Source organism: Typopeltis vanoorti, chromosome 3 (genome assembly GCF_054136105.1).
Source record: "Typopeltis vanoorti isolate ZY-2024b chromosome 3, IOZ_Tvanoo_1.0, whole genome shotgun sequence".
In the NCBI taxonomy this organism is placed as follows: Eukaryota; Metazoa; Arthropoda; class Arachnida; order Uropygi; family Thelyphonidae; genus Typopeltis; species Typopeltis vanoorti.
In genome coordinates this window covers 83,370,211-83,391,520 of record NC_143551.1, presented here as the reverse complement: position 1 = coordinate 83,391,520, position 21,310 = coordinate 83,370,211, and the positions used below count along the sequence as shown (strand labels likewise).

At 35.5% G+C, this 21,310-nt stretch overlaps 1 protein-coding gene across 1 annotated transcript in view; it reads right to left on the bottom strand.

Moving 5' to 3' along the window:
* The window catches only part of LOC150108335 (complex I assembly factor ACAD9, mitochondrial-like), a 387,096-nt gene that overhangs the window by 349,148 nt on the left and 16,638 nt on the right, over positions 1–21,310 (bottom strand). The window contains exon 3 of the mRNA XM_090415744.1: positions 2,922–3,023. Within this exon, the coding sequence (XP_090271870.1) occupies positions 2,922–3,023 (102 nt within the window). The remainder of the gene's footprint in view (positions 1–2,921; positions 3,024–21,310) is intronic.

Below are 21,310 nucleotides of genomic sequence, written 5' to 3'. Positions count from 1 at the left end.
GTGTATGGGATAATTTTTTTTTTTTTTTTAAATATTTACCCAAGTGTAAGCAAACAAATATATGAAATAGCTGCATGACTAGTCTACTTGCATAGAAAGGCTGATGCCTTCACATCAATTGCCTTGGTATCACATAATGAACCACACTTTATTTTGGTTCATTATGTGATACCAAGTATATTGGTATCCATGAGAAGCAATATATTTTGGGAAAAATAACTATACAGAATGGTTTCAACCCTTGTGTTGGATGTGCTCAGTGGGAGTTAAACACATTTTCATGCACAAATACTTTAACAAGGTCTAACAGTATCACAGTGTATCCATTCCTTTTATGTAACTGAGCCACAACATTATTATAAAATATGAGCAAATCGCTAAAACATGCCATCCCCCTTGGAAAGTATAACTTATCCGTCAACACATTTCTCCAGACACTGATAGATATCTCTGGAGAAACTCCAGAGATATAGGCCAGATGTGATATACATCAGTTTTTTGCAGCACTCATGTATAACAGAACTATCATACATACTTTCCATTCCTGTGGTATCATTTGTGAGTTGAGACTAAAGTTATACAACCATGCCAAGTGCCCAGCCAATTTGACTGAACATCTGTTTAGTGTATATGCTGATATCCCATCTGCCCCTATTGATCAATTCTTATCCAGGTTGTGCAACAGCTCTTGAACCATGTTACATATGTGTGCCATGTTATATACTCTTATGAAGTATAGTTTGCTATTTGTATACTGAATTACTGACTGAACTGGTATTCCCTTTATCAATTATGACGTACAGCATGCAGAGACAGTTGAACACCTGGATCGTCCATTGTGGGCAGTGAGTAAGGATTAAGATTTAGTTGAGAACTGATTTAGGACATTTAAATTTCACAAAATCATGTTAACTATAATTTACTGCTTGTCAGATTAGCTGGTTAGCATGGACAGCAGTACTATGCAAAGTGTAATTATTGGGAGTGTCAGTACCACCATATTATGACAAGCTAGTGATACTCCTTTATTATCTAAAAGAAAGCCAACTCCTTTAAATAATAAACTTGAAGTTAATTGTTCTTGTATAAGAACACTTAACTTCACACTGACTTGCACTTTTATCCTAAAAATCCCATATTGTATCCCACAGACATCTAAGCTACAACACAGGTGGGTAACTTTTGTTTACTCACACTTGGATAAAATACTGATGAAAACAAGAATATAATTTCTTGTCAAGTTAACTTTTCTTCCTAAATTATAATAAATTTTCTATTTATTTAGAGTATGTGAGTGTGTGCATATATTTTTTTTAAAAGTCCCATCAGCAGTAGTGATGAATTCTTATGCTGCATTCTGTGATAAATTCTTGGACTCCGTAGAGGGGGGTCATGTAATAATAATAATTGATCTTAAGTTGGTTGTGATTAATGATGAAGTGCATAATGAAATGGCTGGCTACTCTAGCTTCAGGTATACCTTGCAACTAACTGTCACCTGTGTTCATCATTGATTAGGAGAATAAGCTTTGAAAGGTCTTAGAGAGTAGCTTTGAATGCTAATTCTGGAGACAGAATGGGTGAGTTAATAGTTATAGGTATCAGTGACAGGGAGAAAAGTGGTGGTACAATTTGCAAAAGTGAGAATGGTGGTGACTGCCAGAATGTGAATGAAGGAAATGCAAATGAAAGTAAATGAAATTGGGAAGAGTGGATAGAAGGAGAGAGGGAGGGGGAGAGAGAGGATGAGAATAATTTGAGAAATGTGCAATACAAAACTGGCTAGAGAAGGGAGGACTGGGGGAGTACAATGAAGTTTTTGAAGGTCAGATTGTCAGGAAGAGTGATACTGTCTTGTACAGAGATTCTCTCATAAGAGATTATGATTAGTAAGTGGCAAATAAGTGTGTGCATGCAGGACAGGGATACTGCAGAAAATGAACTTGAGGCTGTTGAGCAAAATGAAAAGTATATGAAACAGTAATATTAGTGCAATTTGAATTCTGCAAGAAATAAGCAATACGATGGTATTAGATTTGTGTTGTTGGGAGTATTTTTTTTTTTTTTTGCAAGATAGAGAAGTGTGAATATCAACCAGGTTATGATGATGGTGAGCTAAGGAGGTCAAGAATGATAGTAAACAATATGACTGCCAGAAGGTGTAAGAAGAGGGCTATAATTTGGAAATGTCTGAGACAGATTGGAGCGAGCTTATAATATAGAAGGTTTGCATCCAAGTGAGAAGATAATGCAAAGTTTGGTATTGAAACTGATATGACTTCAGTTGTTTTCAAAATAATAACTAAGTCTATGCCAGTGTAATATGTCTGTAAACTGTATGTTGTTCTGACCAATCATGCCTATTTTACAGGATGAAAAACTCAAGTTACTGGAAGGAAAAACTCTCCTGCTTCTGCATGAGACTGATAACTCCCTTCGGTTTGAACAAAACTCTTTTCATCACATATTCAAACAAAAGTCTTTGCATCCAAAGGTAGGTATGGTTGGAATTATGATCAACCTCACCTTCAAATGAAAAGCCCATATATAAAAGGTTCCTGATGTTTTAGACAGGATTCGAATTCAAATTTTTCCAAATGTCATGTAATTGCAAATGAGCTACAAAATTGGATTGGGGGAGGGTATGAGATGTATAAAGGAACTAAAGGTGCCCCTCTTAGTTATTCAAAGACACCTTTGCAGTAGGGCATTTCTGAGAATTTCTTAAGAACTGCTGAATTTCTGTAATATTGATTGCAATACAGTATTACACTGCCATCCAAAGGATGTAATGTAAATATCATTACATCCAATGAATTTCTCTTTATGAAAAGGAAGAGACTGGAATAATACTAAGAGTAATATAAAATAATTTTCAATTATAAAGATTTTCAAAAATGTAATGTGAAAATTTGACTTACGATACTGCTCTGGAACTTGGGAACCAAATAAGCCTAAATCTTTTAATCCTTGCAAAACATTACTTGGAATTTGTTTCTGCTCATCAATTTGTTTTGAATCAACTGTAAAAATATATGCAGAAGATAGAATTCCAGAATCAAAAATTCTTTTATAATACTAATCCTATATTCAAAACCAACATGATTATTGTATATAAAGGTGCTTAAAAATTAAGTTTAAAATATCCAGGAGGATATTCTAGGATTCTTTTAGAGTAAAAACTTCATATAGAAAATTACCTAATACTGAAAGGTTATACAAACAAGACTGTTCATGGAAGTTAAAAAATAAAAAAAATTAACATTTTTTGTTAAAATTTGAAGTCATAGCTTAGTAGATACCCATTGTAAATGGCTTGCAGATTAAACCACTATTTTTTTTAATCTGCAGAGAAGACTGGAATAATATTAAGAGTAATATGAAATTATTTCAATAGAAAAATAGACTTTCAAAAAAGACTTTTCAAACATTTATTAACTAATTATTAAAATAAAGAACCAAAAGGCATCAGTTTGGCAATGCAAAATTATAGAAGCAAAGTGGATATTAGATCCAGCATTATTTCCAAGCCAAATGTAGAAACTATGAAAGTTTCGTAAGTTGACCATTGAGCTTGTGGGAATACAATCCTCAGCATTCAAGTTCCCTTAGCTTAAGGTTTCTGCCTGGTCTCTGAAGAGAATCAACCAGTTCAAAACAGCTGTCAGGCCAGCAAAACATTATCAAAATGGACTAATAAAAGGCACACATATAGACGCTTGGGCAGAGCCTATGTCTTTTAAGTAGTCCACACTAAGGCAACTCATGAATGCTGAGGAATATATTCTGCAAGCTCTCTGGTCAACTTACGAAACTTTCAGTTTTGTTGTGTCCCTATTTACAATTTTTATACTTTCATTTATCTTTACAAGTGAATCTCTACTTATCTTTATCCAAAACTTATCTACGTACGAGATATCACCCAAATACTCAAGCTTTTCCTTCCCTTAGTGTCCCTAATATTTATATTATACGGCGCCTTTCAAGACATTTAGTTTAAGATATATAATTCATAAACAAGGAGCAATTACCAAAATATGTCTGAGTGTATAACTAATATGCAGTCATGACCCTTATCTTGCAATTTAACAAAATATTTTCCCCCGCGTGATTAGGTTCGTACGTTTTTCAAGTGGTGCAGTGGGCAGCAATTTCAGACTACTGTAATTTCAATGAACAAAAGTTTATTAAATTCTTAAACATGGTACAATTCAATGTTCTATCATAAAACATCAATTCAATACTAAGAAAAATAATTACAAGTTAACATTAGCAACATACAAGTATTAGGCTATGATCCTATATGGGATTTGCGATCATGCGGCCATAACAGATTCTATACATACAACAAAATCTATATAATCCCAGAACTAATTAACACATAACTTAACCCTATGCTATTCTGAATGCTCTACAATGCAATATTACCATGGACACGTTATCAGTTTGCTCTATTTAACTTACTAAACAATATAGGTTAAACTATCCTTTCTTGATGCTAATACATTCTATTGACCTTTAAAACCCTCATATACAAATACAATAGACATACTTGATTCCCTAGGCATGTGAATACTTATTAAATAATATTATCAAGCTTACTCTCATTCTAAGTACTAAAGTCCTAGCATAATTCTTCTTAAATTTCTTCAACTGTCCAATAATTGAATAATAATTACAAATACATATGATTTCAATTAACACGAGATTTTTACAGTACCTCTTTTGACTTGGGTCTCCTACACTAGTTTCTTCCTTTTTCCTTTTGTACCTTTCTAGAATGAACTCTTCATTGACCTATCACTACTAAGTTCTTTTGCCATTAAACTGGGATTTCACGTTCTATACTTTTCGTACTTGAATTACTGACACACATAGGATCATCTATTTTTGCGGCAGTGAAACTCACCACGTGGGCACTCACTGACTTCTTTACTGATTTCTTTCTTTCGTTACGATTACTGGATGTTAAAACACAGACAATATCTTCCTTCTTTTAATTATACGGTGATCCTCGTTTCTTGCAATAGGAACACGGAATCGAAATCCGTGCACTTTGTTTCCTTGTTGTTTTGGACAAAGATAACTCCTAAGCCGTCACTCAGGAAAACCTGTGAAACCTATATGAAACTTTAGAGGAATCCAAAAGCCCTTTCCTTGCAACTAAATGGCGTTCCTCGTTTCCTATGATAGGAATACAGAATCGAAATCCCACACACTTTGTTTCCTTGTTGTTTCAGGTGGAGATACAACTCCTAACCCACCACTCAGGAAAACCCATGAGACCTATCCGAAAACTCTAGAGGAATCTAAAAGCCCTGTGTGTGTGTGGGGGGGGGGGGTTCCTAACCCTTTTATACGATTTGCCCCTACCAGCACCTTCTTCAATTTCTTTTCTCTCCCCCTTTATTGAAGTCGATTTCACTCACCACTCTAATTGGTGAGTGAAATCAAATCTGCCAAAACATGCTGCGGTGCATGTGCACGCGACTGACACGTGACGATGCCTCAATTCGGGAATTTCTTGAGCGATGGTCTTTTGTTTAAGCTAGCCTCTAAATTAATTCCCTTTCCAAAATTTTCTAAGAATTTGTTTGAATATTTTAATCTCTAGCCTCTCCTCACATACAATTCTTATGACAAATCTTCTTTGTCATACTTAACCTATTTTTTTCATATCACAACTGAAATAAAATTCCCCTTTTTATTATTTAGTTCAACAAACAATTTTTGCTTTAATTTTCACTTGGATGCACGCATATTTTTCTTTCTTTAAATTTTTTGTATTAGCTACTTATACAGGGTTTTATCTTTTTCTCTTGTTACACCATGATAACTGAAATTTTCACATTCTTGGCTTATCAGGGTGTAACAGTTTCTACATTCGGCTTTGAAATAATGCTGAATCTAATATCCACTTTGTTTATATAATTTATTAACTAGTTTCTCCTTTATCTGGATGTATGGCATCCTCACAAAATGCTTACTCAGTTAAGGCTATTTGTTCAAATAACATAGCCCTTGAAACAGGTCACAGGTACCTTTGCAACACTATTTTCTGGGGGGGATGGCTAGGATGCTGCATGTACCCCCCTCCCCCATCTCTCCTGTAACCAACACACAAAGAACACAACAAAACCATTCCCATCCCTTATGTTCAGTAACATGAGAAAAGATAATAAAGTCTTATACAAATATGAACTCCATGCCATTTTCAAAACTCATTCAGCTAGCTACCTTCATCCTCTTGCATATCCTAGACATCAAAAAGTCCCTTGTGTATATAGTTTAGCTACTTTAGACAGAGTGATAGATCAGCAAACATGCTTTGAAGATGGAAAAATTACATCTGCAATCACCTGTATGACAAGTCTGAACTGGCAGACCATGCTCTGGATACTCCTTCACATATGATTAAATGGAAGAAGACATTGGTATTTAGAAGTTGCAATACATCTGAGAGACTAATTTTGAAATCAGCAGTGGCTATGAAGCACTCCCCCAAATCTCAACAAATAGGGCTGCATTAATCTGCCAAAGATCTGGGAAACCATCATTCTGAGACCATAGCCTGACTTCTCCAAAATCTTGTGATATCCCATTCCAATATTAGGATGATAGTTTGTTTTCAGTTACAAGCTAAACTATTTCTACAATAATTTAGTCAAGTCTTGTATGCTTGTCACAGTTGTAATTTGTGTGATGAAGACAATGAGCAAAAATTCTGTAAAATATTTGATTTCTCTGGTGTTGGTTCGTACCAAGAAATGCTATTATAAATAACTAATAACATCTAATCCTTTCTATACATATATAAATTTCATTTCTGGAGTAGTGTTTAACTGATTCATCTACAGGATGCAGTGTTCACATGGCTTTCTTATTATGAGCAAACTGGTTGGTCTGCTTCTCAGATTTGCTCAGAAGAACATCAAGATTATTTTCTGTTACATGAGTCTGATAGGTCAGGTTTGGTAAGTCACACTATATCTGTTAGATATACACTGCTTAGCAAGAAGTCAACAGGCACCGTAATTGAGGAACAAACAGCCATGGCACTCACCTCAATAAAATGTAGGACTTTCTATGCAATGACTTCAGAAATCCTATGGGGCATACTTTCCACAAGCATACAATAGCAATCAATGGGAATTTTGGTCCATTTTTCCTGTAGGCACAATAACGGTTGAGAGATAAACATCCCTTGGCTTCACTTGATGCTCCAGTTCATCCACAGATATTCAATAGGGTTGAGATCAGGGCTCTATGGAGGTTAGTTGTGATGTTCATGTCAATAAACGATGCAGTTACAGCAGCATCCTTATGAACATAGCGCCATGCTGAGAGACAGAGAATGGTCATTCATGTAGAAACCATTGCATTGTCTAAATGTTCAGATGCCTCTCAGCGTTCAATATTTGTAGCACCACAAACAGAGATCCAAGGTCAAACCAGGAAAAACAATACCATACCATCACACAGCGACCTCCAAATTTCATGGTTGGAGTTATGAACTCTAGTAAGAGACGTTAACTAGGCATCCGCTACATCCACACTCATCCATCTGCTCAGTAGAAGGTGTAGCATGATTTGTCGCTTCATAACACTTCCAAGCTACCACATCCCACTGTGCAATGTACACACTCTTTGCACTATGGAAGATGACAAGTTAGTTTGGGTAACGTGGGGCTTGCATATTGCAGTCCTACCAAGGGAACCAATGTTGTGAGCCGTAGTTCTGATTTGTGTTCCAGTCGATGCCCAGAACTTTGCATTCAATGTGTCAGTGAACGAATGGTGATTTTTACACATCATTCTTTATAGCATCCTATGGTCATATTTGGTGAGTGTTGTGGGTCGTCCACTGCAGGTAGCACTTGCAGTTGACTCTCTGCACTTTCATCTCAGTATAGTATCACTGATTGTTAACCTGAGATGGCCCAATTTGTCAAACAGATAGGCCTGCAACATGGCATCCTATCACAATGCCTCTTTAAAACTCCATCAGTTACCTTCTCACAGCCATTTCACCCAGACACAGTTGCACTGACTAGGGAGCATCATATTCCTCCAATTTATACCAGCTACAAACACGACTCATTACATGTCACGATGCATCTTGCCCATGGGGGGGGGGGGGGGTCCATTAACTTCTTTCCAAGCAGTGTAGAATTCATTGGAATAAAAATAAAGTTCTACACAGAAATTATTTCTTATTAGAAAGAATATATAAAGAAAGGTATGAAGCCCATATCCATCAGCCAAACCATAAACAAAAATGACTTATAAGGCTATCCCAATTTTTTACCAATGTTTCTCTGTATTTTTTTTTTTTTTTCTATTTACTGGAAATCAACAGAAACAGAATAATACACACAGACTTCCACCACCATAACTAGAAATTCAGTGTAATTAATCCTTAAAGAAAAGACTTAATCCATTTGCTCATCAAAGCAAATGAATAAGTTATTATGATTATCTGAGACCTCCAGGGAGTCAAGGACTCATCAAGGGAGGCTATAAATCACCCCAACCAGCTATCATACCTTCCCTTAAATCCATTCACACTAGATGCACTCACTACAAGTCATTCTGCTACTCTCTATGACTCATTAAGTCATTCTGCATTTTTTTCATGCCGTTTGTGTCTTGAGACACAAACTCACTGTCAGTGAAGAGACTATCAATAAATTCACATGGAAAAAACAAAGAAATAAGAAAAGTCTTTTTGATTGGGTTATTACTGATAGTCGCAACTTCATCTTGGTTTGGAGACAAAAGCGCACAGGATTTATACATGTATACTTTTTTGGATCCGATATATATGTTGGAGGCATTCTGAGACTATCAATAAATTAGATCTTTGTCTTTTTCAAACATTCTAGCAAAAGATACTGGTTTTGCTATGCTTTCCTCTCCCATTCTGTTTTAATGACCACATTGAGATCAGCTATGTTCATGCATTGCTGAATACTAACAATGTCCAGTTACTTCATAACATCCTCATTTTTTAATGTGATGGTGCTGTTAGATCTTGAATAGGAGAATTTATAAAAAAATTCATTGATTCAAGATTTAACAAGTCTAACATACCAACAAGGAGAAACTTGCACTTAAGCTATCAAAAGGATTGTAAATAGGGCTATAAATACCTTTAAAAGTAGTATTATATAAGAAAACTTGTTTATCAAAGTGTTTATCAAATGTTTATCAAAGTGTAAACAAAAGTCCAAAGTTCGCAGGCGGATCGTTCGGGTGAACGTTTGGCTTGAGGCATAAGCATTTACACGGAAAGCGGCGCTAGTTCGTTTTCCAGTGAAGATGCTACACAAGGAGATGCAGTATATTGGATCATCTCGTGGGCAAAAGAGACGAGTGCTGTGAGGAAGAACGGGGCAGTAAAGAGGGCACCAAGGATGCAGAATAAAAGGGGGGTTTGCTCCCCTCTCTCGAGGCTTTTTGTCTTGTTCTCCTGACCCTTTCTGGGGGTTTTACGTGGGTGGATGTTGGGCCTCTCTCTCTCTCTCTCTCTCTCGCTTTCTGATGGATTCCAGATAGCCCTGAGATGTTAGATGTCAGCACCTGCAGTTCCAGCACCCTGACTAGCTATCTCCTCAAGATGGAATTCCTGAACTGGCAACTTTGATGAGGACTAGCGGCATCAGAGCCAGACAAAATGTGGGCACATCGCCAAACATTCGGTAAAGCCAAGTAGGATGACCTCTATAAGTAACCACGTGGATAAAGGCTTAGCGAAGATGTTCTGACCCCCCTTTCAGGAAAGAAAGATCGAGCTATGTAAGACGAAAATGTGAATTAAGTGACGGATCTGTTAATTTTCCCCAAAGCTGGTAACATACAGAATTTTATTATTCCTTTCCCACTTAGAGTGAAGAAATGTTATATAGTTAATGAGCAAGAGCAACGTAGTATAGAACTCTTAGGTGATTATCGATAATAGCAGTGGCTTAACTCCACTGAGCATTTTTTTAGAGAAAGTATATAGATGATTTATGACAAGTATTTTATGTGAATAACTAATGTATTTTAGAAGAGAAATGAATGGATGAAATTTAAGACTTGTATAACGTGTAGTTTAATGCTTAACCTCATAGAAGGAACTATTTATTATATCCAGTTATGTTTTAGTTGGTTTAACTAGTTCTTTACTTTAGAATGACATAAAATTGACTGAGTGCATGAATGTAGAAATGTATAACCTTAAGATCTCAATAAATGTGTTTTATGTTTTGTACCTGACATTAGCCTGAGAATGAATTCAAATTACCACTCATAAAAACGGAACCTAAGCGGAGTAGAACAGATATTTAAAAGACACGATTGCAACCGATATTAAACATAGTTGATATTGAGAATTTCAGTACTAAGAATAAGTGTTAGATTATTCACCTCGGTATGTTATCTGAGAAAGTTTCCCTAGTTAAGAATTCCTTCTAACTTAAAGATATTGGCTGGTGCAGTGTAACAAATAAATTTGCCAGTATCTGATTGGGAAACAATCTCAGACAGTAATCACAAAGGATTTTGTCCCTAACAAAAGATAAACCCTTTGTCCGAATAATTGATACATGTGATTAATCTAGAAATTGGCCAGGAATATAGATAGTATTTCTATATTGCGTACTGAAGGCAAAATTTTGGTTTAGATCTTAAGAGTAATTAGGGTAAAAGCTAATTATATCTAAATAAGGAAAAACAAGTATAAATTAAAATAAAAGCCAGAAGTGGGTGGCATAACACTGCCAGGGATGCCATATTTTGACTCTCAATCTTCCTCATATTCTTATTTGTGGCCCCCAGTATTTGATCAAATGTTTTATTTCTAAATCGGCTCTCAGATATATAAGTTAAACAGGTTTGAATAATGTTTGTATAAAGCTAATTTAGAGTTTTGACTAATTTCTTTGTTATTCTATCTTATTCCTGCTTATTTGACTTTTGATTACTGATTTTTGCATGAAAATCATTACAGCAGTTATTCGTTTAGGTCAGAAATTCCTATTGACTTGTAATGGATTTATTTACCAGTAGAAGGAGTATTGCTGATGATAACTGAAGGACTTTATTAAAAAAAAAAAAAAAAAAAAAAACACATGATGAACAAAACTTCCCAGATATCTGGGAAAGAGCTCTGCAACTACTGCTTTTTTTTTTTCTTGCGATGATTTAACTCTAAAATGTTAATATGATTGTGACTTATAATACATCTCATGCTGCATCAGCTGTCTGCAGAATAATCAGAGCCATGTTCAGGGATTAGGCAGAGGGAGGGGGGGGTCCTGTTTGAGAAATATATTTACGGTTTCCAACAAAAGTCAGTGATATTGTGAATGAGGAATACAGAAGGTATAGGATTAATCTTAGAGGAGAACTTGATGTAAGCAGATGGGAATTTCAGTGTCTACAGATGAGTACTCTTGATATTGTCTGTGAAGAGAGGGAGAGGTATAAAACTGACATCCTGAGAATTACAGAGATCAGATGGAATGGAGAAGATCACTTTAAAAGACAGGATGGTAAGCTAGTTGTTTATTCAGGAGGTGACTGAAAGCATAATGGGGTAGCTGTGAGAGTTATGCCTGAGTGTGACATGTTTGGTCTGGGTGAATGTAATACTCGTGGTGAAAGAATGGTGCAATTTTTCCATGCTAACAGATTAGTTATTTCCAATACCTGCTTCCAGAAACACCCACGACAGATCTATATTTGGACATCTAATATTGATATAGGTCAAGGCACCAGATTGATTACATCGTGGCTCTGCAACAGTTGAAGACAAGCATCTCTGATGTGCATACTTGTCCTGAAGCAGACTGTGATACAGATCATCAACTAGTAAGAGCCAAAGTAAGACAGACTCTGAAATCTAAGTCAGGCACATCCCACTAGATTGGATGTTAAGAGTAATTCCTAGTGGGTTCACAAAAGAAACATCAACTCAGTCAGATGATTTTGTGGAGACTAGGATACAACCCAATAAGAAGACCAAGTGATCCATGTATATCAGATTTAACATGAGATTTAATTAAAAGAAGGTGGTTGGAAAAACAAAAACACAGAAACTGAAGAATATAAGAGATTATATGGAAAAGTCAGAAGAGCCATCAGGAAGGACAAGGAAAACTTTTATACTAATAAATGTGAAGAGATAGAGTTCCAGAGGAAGAGGTACAATTATAAAAGGATGTTTTGTTTAGTTCATGATCTAAATCAATTCAAGCCCAAATCAAAAGTCATCAAAGACAGGAATGGAGCAGTACTAACAGAAGAACTGGAAATCTAAAACAGATGGAAAGAATATCATTAAGAATGCAATATCAAATGATAAGGAAAATTTGGAGAAGCTCTCCTACCAGTAAAATTTTGATTGGGAACCACCTCCACTTAAGCTCTTTAATTGCTCTTTCAATTTCATGCCTAACAGTAATAAGATCCCAGGTGCAGATGGAATCCCAGTAGAGTTAAGGCTACAGGGGATGGAGTGATAAGAGTGTTTCATAGACAGAATACAAAGATATAGGATCAATTATAGCATAGAGACTGGAAGAAGTTTGTTTTCATACATAAGAAGGGGAGATTGCAAGAACTACAGAACTATTAGTTTAATATCTCATGCAAGCAAGATTTTTTATTAAATATCATTCTAAATAGGATTGAGGCCAAAGTTGATACAGAGATGGCTGAGGAACAAGCAGGTTTTAGGAAAGTAAGGATACCAGAGGTAAGATTCTTTGCCTTAGACCAGTGGTTCTTAACCAGTGTTCTGCAAACTGGTTACAAGTGTTCCGCCAGTGAAATATGTCACATGACACAGTTCTGAGTATAACTGACTATTCTAATCCTAACAACTGAAGACTGCTAAGGGTGTTGACTTCTATATATAATATCATTCATAGGTACTATTTTTAATATGTAAAAATTTAACAATATTGAAAGAAAAGGTTTCAAGTTACTTTCCTTCCTTAAATACGTACACACAGTTATGACTGGATACAAAATCTATTTGGCACAGTTAATACATCGAGTTGTGAATTTTCTTTACAAGAAGAAGAACAATTAGTTATCTATGTCAATGGATCGTATTCTAAAAATGAAATTCTTTCAAACAACTCTTGAGGAATTTTGGATTTTTGTCCAAGCCGAATACCCAGCTCTCTCCACAAGAGCACTGAAAATTTTGTTATAGTTTTCAACATCATATTTGTGAGCGCTCGTTTTCTCAATATTAACCAATATAAACACTAAAAAGTGTGAAAGACTCACTAATACAGACAAAGAGATGAGGGGTAGCTAAATCACATATTGGACCATGAAATCTGCAAAAGCTGACAAGCTCAAGTATAGCATTAAAATAAGTTCCATTTTTATAAAAGGCAACGACATGCATATTTTTATTGTTATCTTTATGACCCTAATGCTTTTGGTGTTCTAAAAATTGTTCTTATCATCAAAAGTGTTCCGTGACTTCGAAAAAGTTAAGAGCCACTGCCTTAGACAGATCATAAAAAAAAAAGTATAAAGAATTTAGACTCTCTATGGTAATGTGTTTCATAGACCACTCTAATGCTTTTGACTGTGTTCAGCATGTGAAACTGTGGGAAGTAATGAAAAGAACGTGTTTTTCCTTTTCCAGGGAACAAGAAGCCACAGTAAGAACAGATGTTGGATTAACTGATTAAATATCTATGTCCTCAGCATAGATACTTTCTTCTCACTTGTTTATCTATGCTGAGGACATCATGTGTAGCACTGGATGAACTCAAGACAAGAAATTAGGATAGGTGGTAGATTGATCAGTAATCTGAGGTATGCTGATGATACAGTACTCTCTATAATGATAAGGAAGAACTAGGACAAATTCTTGAACAAAGTTAATGAGATCAGTAAGAACAGAGGACTTCAGCTCAATCCTAGCAAGACAAAGATTATGGTTCTCAAAGGAAATACAGACAGAGAAGCTCCTGTGAAACAAGTGTACCTTAATGGAGAAAGAATTGAGGAAGTCAGCAAGTTCGAGTACCTGGGATCCATTTTAAAGTGAAGAAATGCTGTTCAGAAGACGTCAAAAGATGATTATGAATGGCTATAACAACAGTCAGCGACTTGTCTAAAATCTAGAAGGATGGATTATCTACATGGAACAAAGTTGAGGATTTTGGATGCAGTTGTTTTTCCAACAGCAACTTATGAATGTGAGACTTGGAACCTAAGGAAGTTAGATAAGAAAAGGATAGCTGCTTTTGAGATGTGGTATTACAGAAGAGTGTTGAGAATATCATACGCTGAAAGACGTACAAATGAATGAGTATTAGAAAAGATCACTAGAACTTCAAGGCTCCTTAAGGATATTGACAGAAGAAAGTTGAAATATTCTGGACACATTGAAAGGATGGAAGGACTTCTCAGAACAATAATAGAAGGTAAAGTTCCTGGAAAAAGATAAAAGGGATAGACTAGACTGTCAATGAGATGGATGGAGTGACTGATCTTCAGGGAGTTGAATCCTCCAGAAAAGCATACAACAAGGCCATGTGGCAAGGACTGGTGTGGCACATCATCGAGAATTTGAGTGATCATACAGCATGTGCTGATGTCCAGTTGACAGATGGATGGCTGGGAGATGGCTCATTTGAGGCCATTTGTATGAGATAGAAACCAACAGGGCAAAATGGATGATGTGATGCTATGCATTGGCAGATTAACACAATGACTGCAGGCTAAGCATTTATTATGAGAGACCAACTATGGGGACACAGAGTGGAGGGAGGAAAGGGTGCAAGAGTAAGATGGAAATGGAATTTATACATTTACTAAGGGATAATTATAAAATTGCAAGTGTTGGAAGAAACTGGAGGTTCAGAGCGATGGATCTGGTAACTACATCTGAAGATGTATCCATAACCAAGGTAGACACTCAGCCTCTGATTGGGAGAAAATGATCATGCAGTTTTGTTCTGGGAAGTTGCTAAATATGTGGAATTTGGAATTGGTATATAAGACTTTTACATAAGTTGGAGTAAATGAGAATGGATATGAAGCTGCTGGCTGACAGACAGCCTTACACAACCTCCAGAGGTAAGTCATAGTTCTCTCTGCTTGCCATGTACTGAAAAATTTCTTTTGTATCAATCTAGAAGCCTTTTTAGAGCCCTCCTTTAATCATATCTATTTCCACTTTGTGCATGTTATGATTTTATGTTGTTTTTCTGATGATGTCTCTGTAAGGAAATGAAATATTGCAGTTACTTTAAACTGCCATTTAATTTCATTCCTATGTGATATGCTTTATTTCCATTACTTTCAACATAAGTTTCAACTAACATTTAAGCCTATATATCAGGGGTGTTCAACCCGTCGATCGTGGAGCGATTTTTGGTCGATCTCTTGTGTATTCATCTTTACTTACAAATTTAATTAAAACTGAAAACATAATATTTTATTTATCATTATTTTGTATTATTTTTAATTCGCTTTAAGTGTATTGCTATTATTTATTTATTTTTGATTAAAATTGTCAAATCAGTAATTTTCTTATAAGTCCAGGTAAATGAATTAATTTGGATCAGTGGAAGTCAAACAGCGAGCGAGCTGAGTGAATATGATTATAAGCAAAGTGTAAAAACTCGATTGTAGCTTAAATATTAAATATTCCAAAGCACATTACATCGATTTTTTCACTTAGGTTAAGTCCCATGTGAATATTCTAAAAAAATAAACTTTGTTTGTCTCGGTATAGTTTGTATTAGATGTTTTTGTAAATAACTCTTTTGAAGCTAACTGTATATACTGCTTTAATAAGAATATGTTAGAATGTTAAAAACAAAGGCAATGTTTTTGTCGCCGAAGCTCTACATGGCGGCATTAGAAAGATTGTTATCGAAACTGGTATGTATGAGAAAGGCTTGCAGGCAGTAAGTGTAAACATCTCCAAAGTCAGTCAGAAAGAGTTCAAACAACTTTCCGATGGTCGTCAAACATACTGATTCTTTGGGAGTTGCCAAACGTCATGCGAAGTCTCAGAGGAGGCCTAATAAAAAGGGACTGGAGCAAGCAGAAGGGGTCCCTGTTCCTGATTCGCTGTCGGAGAGGAGACCACCCAGTCCAGAGTTGCTGTCAGAGAGAGACTGTCAGGATCCACATTACTTGAGAGGAGTTCCCCGCTTCCAGAAAGGAGCTTCTCGGTTCGAGAAATTGCTAGAGAGAGAGACTACTTCTAGGCTGCAGACAAGATTTCAAATTGCTGAAAGGAAGGTTTCAAAGTGCCGGAGAAAAGTTTCCAGGCGCCAGGTTAATGTCAGACATTCACCAGTGTGTTGCTTTTTCATTATAATTTGATGAATCTAACGACTTCACTGCTATTGCTTAGTTAATGGTATTTATTCGCATGGTATTTCAAGATTATTCAAGTAAAGAACTTTTGAAAATTATACCATTATTGGGAAGGACTAGGGAAGAAGACATTTTTTTGGCATTTGATGAAGTTGTGAAACAACACAAACTTCTGCTTTTTTTAAACTTGTGTCTATTACTACTGATGGTGCTCCTGCAGTGATAGGTAATAAATCAGGCTTCATTTCATTATGTAAAAACGATGACAAATATCCAGATTTTTTAACGTATCACTGTATTATTCACCAACTAGTACCGTGTAGTAAAAGATTAAACGCAAAAGTTGTTTTGGATATTACATTTAAAATTGTAAATTCTGTTCGAGGAAAAGCCCTGCAATGGCAGTTATTTAAATTACAAGCAGATGATGATAGGGAACTTCCGTTCTACAATAATGTTTGCTGACTCAGCAGGTCAATTTTTAGAAAGATGTCTTGTATTAATTAACGCTATAAAAATTTTTCTTGATGAAAAAGGAGGTATTTATCCACAATTGAGTGATAAAAGATGGTTGTTACACTTATCATTTGTAGTAGATTTCTGTACAAAATTAAGCAATGTAAATTTAGAGTTACAAGGTAGAGATAAAAATTTAATTAAAATGTTAAGTTCAATAAAAACTTTCCAACAATACTTATTTTTATTAAAGAAAAATATAAATGACCACGAATTTAGACATCTCCCATATTTATTAAAATTTTTTGAACAAAATCAAGAAATGCTTTGCTATGATTTAAAAGAATTTATTCGTGAAATAAAATTAGCTGAGGAAGAATTAAATTCAAGATTTAAAGATTTTAATAAAACTGAAATGATTGTATCTTTTATCAATAATCCATTTCAAGAAACTTGAACATCACAGAAATTTCAAATAAAATTAGTGGGCTGTTTGATATAAACCAAGCTGAAGTAGAACTTGAGATAATAAACATTCAGAATAGTTTACATTTAAAATCAATAAACAATGAAGTCATTTGGAAGTATGCACACAAAAAATTTCCAATATTAACTGATATTGCTCGAAAAATTCTGTCGTGTTTTGGATCGACATACTTGTCAGAATCAGCTTTTTTAAATATGACCGTCATAAAAAAATCAATTAAGAAATCAAATTACAAATGATCATTTGGATGATTCCCTGCGATTGGCCACTTCTTCATATGAACTTGACTATGAAAATATTGCGAGGTCCAAACAATGCCAAATTTCACATTAACTTTTTTTTTTTTAATCAACCAGCATTTCCTGTAGCTTGCGAGTTTGTAATCAATCTGTTTTTTTTTAATCAACCAGCATTTCCTGTAACTTGTGAGTTTGTAATCAATCTGTTTTTTTTTCTAACTTTGGTTTTCCAAAATAGAGAAATAAATATTTTATTCCAATATATTTTTTTCTGTTGTATTAAAGATTAAAATAATTAACAGTGATAAATAAATTTTTAAATACACAAATAAAGTTTTTAGTTGTGTATTTTTTTTTTTTTAGTTGTTTATTTGTGCGTAATCAGATATCAGGTTTGGGGAACGTCATCTATATAAGAGAGTAGATCACTGAATAACTTTTTATAGAAAAGTAGCTCGCGTAGTAAAAAGGTTGAACATCACTGCTATATATTATGCTAGACTGGGTTAGTTCTGCTCTGAATGAGGATGATCATAATCAAATTCTTGCATTTTCATAGAGGATCATGGTCACTCAAACTTAGTTTCAAATCGTTGGAAACACCTATGAACCTTACTTCAAAGCTCTTATAAGATATGTAAGATCCCCATGCCCTCCCGGTCACGTTTATGAGTTACTTTCATAATATGGAAAGTAAGACATGCTTCATCATTTATTATTTTGGGAACCTCCATGGAGTCAGAGATTCATCATGGGAGGCCCACACTAACCATTATTCACATAACACGAAGGTTGTTCGATAAGTCTGTGCAAAAACGAAGGAAACAATTTTTTTGGGACAAACATTTTTTATTTTTCGACATAGTCTCCTTTGAGGTCTATACACTTAGTCCAGTGATGCTCGAGTTTTCTGATCCCATCCATATAGTATGATTTGTCCAACTCTTCAAAATAGGCAGTTGTTTTGGCAATCATCATTGTTTGATGAAAATCTCTTTCCTGCCAGCCATTTTTTCATGTTTGGAAACAGATAGTAGTCCAAGGGAGCCAAATTTGGAGAGAGTGTGTGTGTGGGGGGGGGGGGGTTGCGAAAGGACTTCGTAGCATAAGTCGAACAATTTTGCGGTCACAATTGCAGAAGAGTGCACTGATCCAGTGTGAGCAAATGCGGCACCCATATTGTGGATAGTTTTCTCATATATAAATGTTCATATAAAATATTCTGTATGCAGTCATTTGAGATGCCCACAGCCTTAGTAATTTCATGCACCTTCATTCTTCTATCATCCATCACCATATCATGGATTTTTTCAATAATTTCTGGAGTAGTGACCTCAACGAAGCATCCAGAATGCTCGGCGTCACTTGTGCTCATATGGCCACTTCGAAAGTTACTAAACCACTTATAAACCATTCTAATCGAAGGTGCAGACTCACCATAATGTTTATCAAGCTTAGCTTTGGTTTCCTGAGCCGTTTTGACTTTCAAAAAGTAATTTAATCCATTTTTCACAAATCACGGTACTTGAACGATTCAAATGAACACGAAATGCAGAGTAATATATCTATCTGACTGAAACTTAGTGCATGATCCTCCAACAGTTGCCAGTAACTAAAAATAACCTCGATATGTACTGGTGGCACTATCTCTTAGGCTTTGCACGGACTTATCGAACAGCCCTCAAACCTATTATACCTCTCCTTAAACTCATTCACTGTTAAACTCATTCAAAATATAGTCATCACATTTTTACGCAACCTCTAAGGATGAGTCAGAGTTCTCTCTCTAGTCATCTTGTACTGAAAAATTTCCTTTTTATCAATCTTAGAGAGACCCTTCAGAACCCTCTTTTTTGCCTGTCAGCTAAACTTTGCAAACAGCCACTTTGTCTACAACTGTAGACAGAGTTGCTGTTTACAACTTTCTCTACAACTGGACCTGTCTAGAACTTTCTCATTGAAAGAAACCCATGATGTGTAGTCAAATGTGGCCTTATAAAAAGTGATGTCCACTAAAACCCAACTCTCTACTACTGGCTCTATTACAGAATCCTGTATTCTACTCCACTAGATACTACTCTCTGGTGTCTTTCAGTCAGCCACCTCCCAATCTGTGCCATCAACTTCATATCCATTCCCATTTGCTTTAGTTTACGTACGTTTCACATGTGGTATTCAGTCAGATACCTTTGCAAAGTCTAGCAATATCATAGTGTAGCCATTTTGTTTATCCAATTCATCTATTACTCTATTATAAAATATACATAAATTACTAAGGCAGGACTTACCTTTCACAAACCCATGCTGTCCACCATAGAGTATCATATTTCTATCCATCTATTTGTGAATTCTACCTTTAACCAGCTTTTCCAATATCTTAACAACTACTTCTGAGAAACTAACTGGTCTGTAATTTGCTACTTCTATCTTGGAGCTTCCAGTATGGAATTATCTTGTCCTCTTTCTACTTCCTGAGAACTTTGCCAGAACAGACTTAAATTAAACAGCTTGGTCAGAGGCACTGCCAATTCTCATAACACACAGGATGACATGTCCTTCAATTCAACTACTGTAATTCATCTTGATATTTCTCAATGTGCTGAGGACCTCCAGTTCATCTCACTCAATTCTCACATAAGTAACTGCAGTATCTTCAACCATTGCAAAATGATCACTTAGTATTTCAACTACTTCTTCTGTTTTTGCCACTTTCCTAAAATCATCACTTTACTCACCGCATAACAAAAAACCTATGATTTCCTTTAGCTTGGTTAATTAACTTCCTCTCATAATGATTTAGTCCTTACTATATCAGTCACCCCCTCTTGCCTGCATTTTGCATTGGTCACTCACCTTTTTTCTTTATATTTCTTCCATATTTTGCAACTTTGGTTTTATGATGCTACTCGTCCATTTAAATTCCACAGTTTATCTTCTGGTACTGCTCCCATCAAATAATCCTTGAACCATTTCTCATGCAATATTGACATTCTTCCCTTTTAGCTTCCTATGACAGCACAGCTCTAATCTGCCTCCTGAGTTTATCATAAGTGCTGACTTTTAGTTCCACATATACTCCTAACTCCATGTTAAGCAACTTTCCAGGGCAAGACTGCATGGTCACGTACCCCAATTTGAGGCAGAGGTTCTACCTTGTATATGGATATATCTTCTGATCCTATCACTGGATCAAGTCCTCTCAAACGATCAGTCTCCATCATGTTTCTGATAATTATCTCTCAGTAACAGTATAAATTTCATTTTTCTATGCAATTATCCTCCCTCCAATCTATGTCCCCATAGTTGAAATCCCCATAAAAACTTCTTGGCCTGAAGTCACTGTGTCAATCTGCACAAAGCATGTCATCAACATCTTTCTGTACACCTCCCCAGCTACCATACAATATATTTTTTGATGTTGGTCTTTATCTTATAAATTAAAGATACCAAGATATTATATACTTGGTTTAATCCTTTATCCAAGTGTAAGCAAACGAAGTTTGCACCTGTATTTAATAATCAGGACAGGGCAACTCGTATATAGAAGCTAATGACTTCACATCACTTGCCTGAATATCCCATAATGCAAAGCACATATCCTTATGGGTATGTATAATGCTATGCATTATGGGAAGGATAACTACCCAGACCAGTTTCAACCTTTATTGAGGTTTCATCAGTGGGAGCCTGACCCAGAGGTGATACTAAGACTGAAGTAATGCAAAAGTCATATTTTCATATATGAGTCGCCAAAAGGTGTCACACCTTATTATTAAAA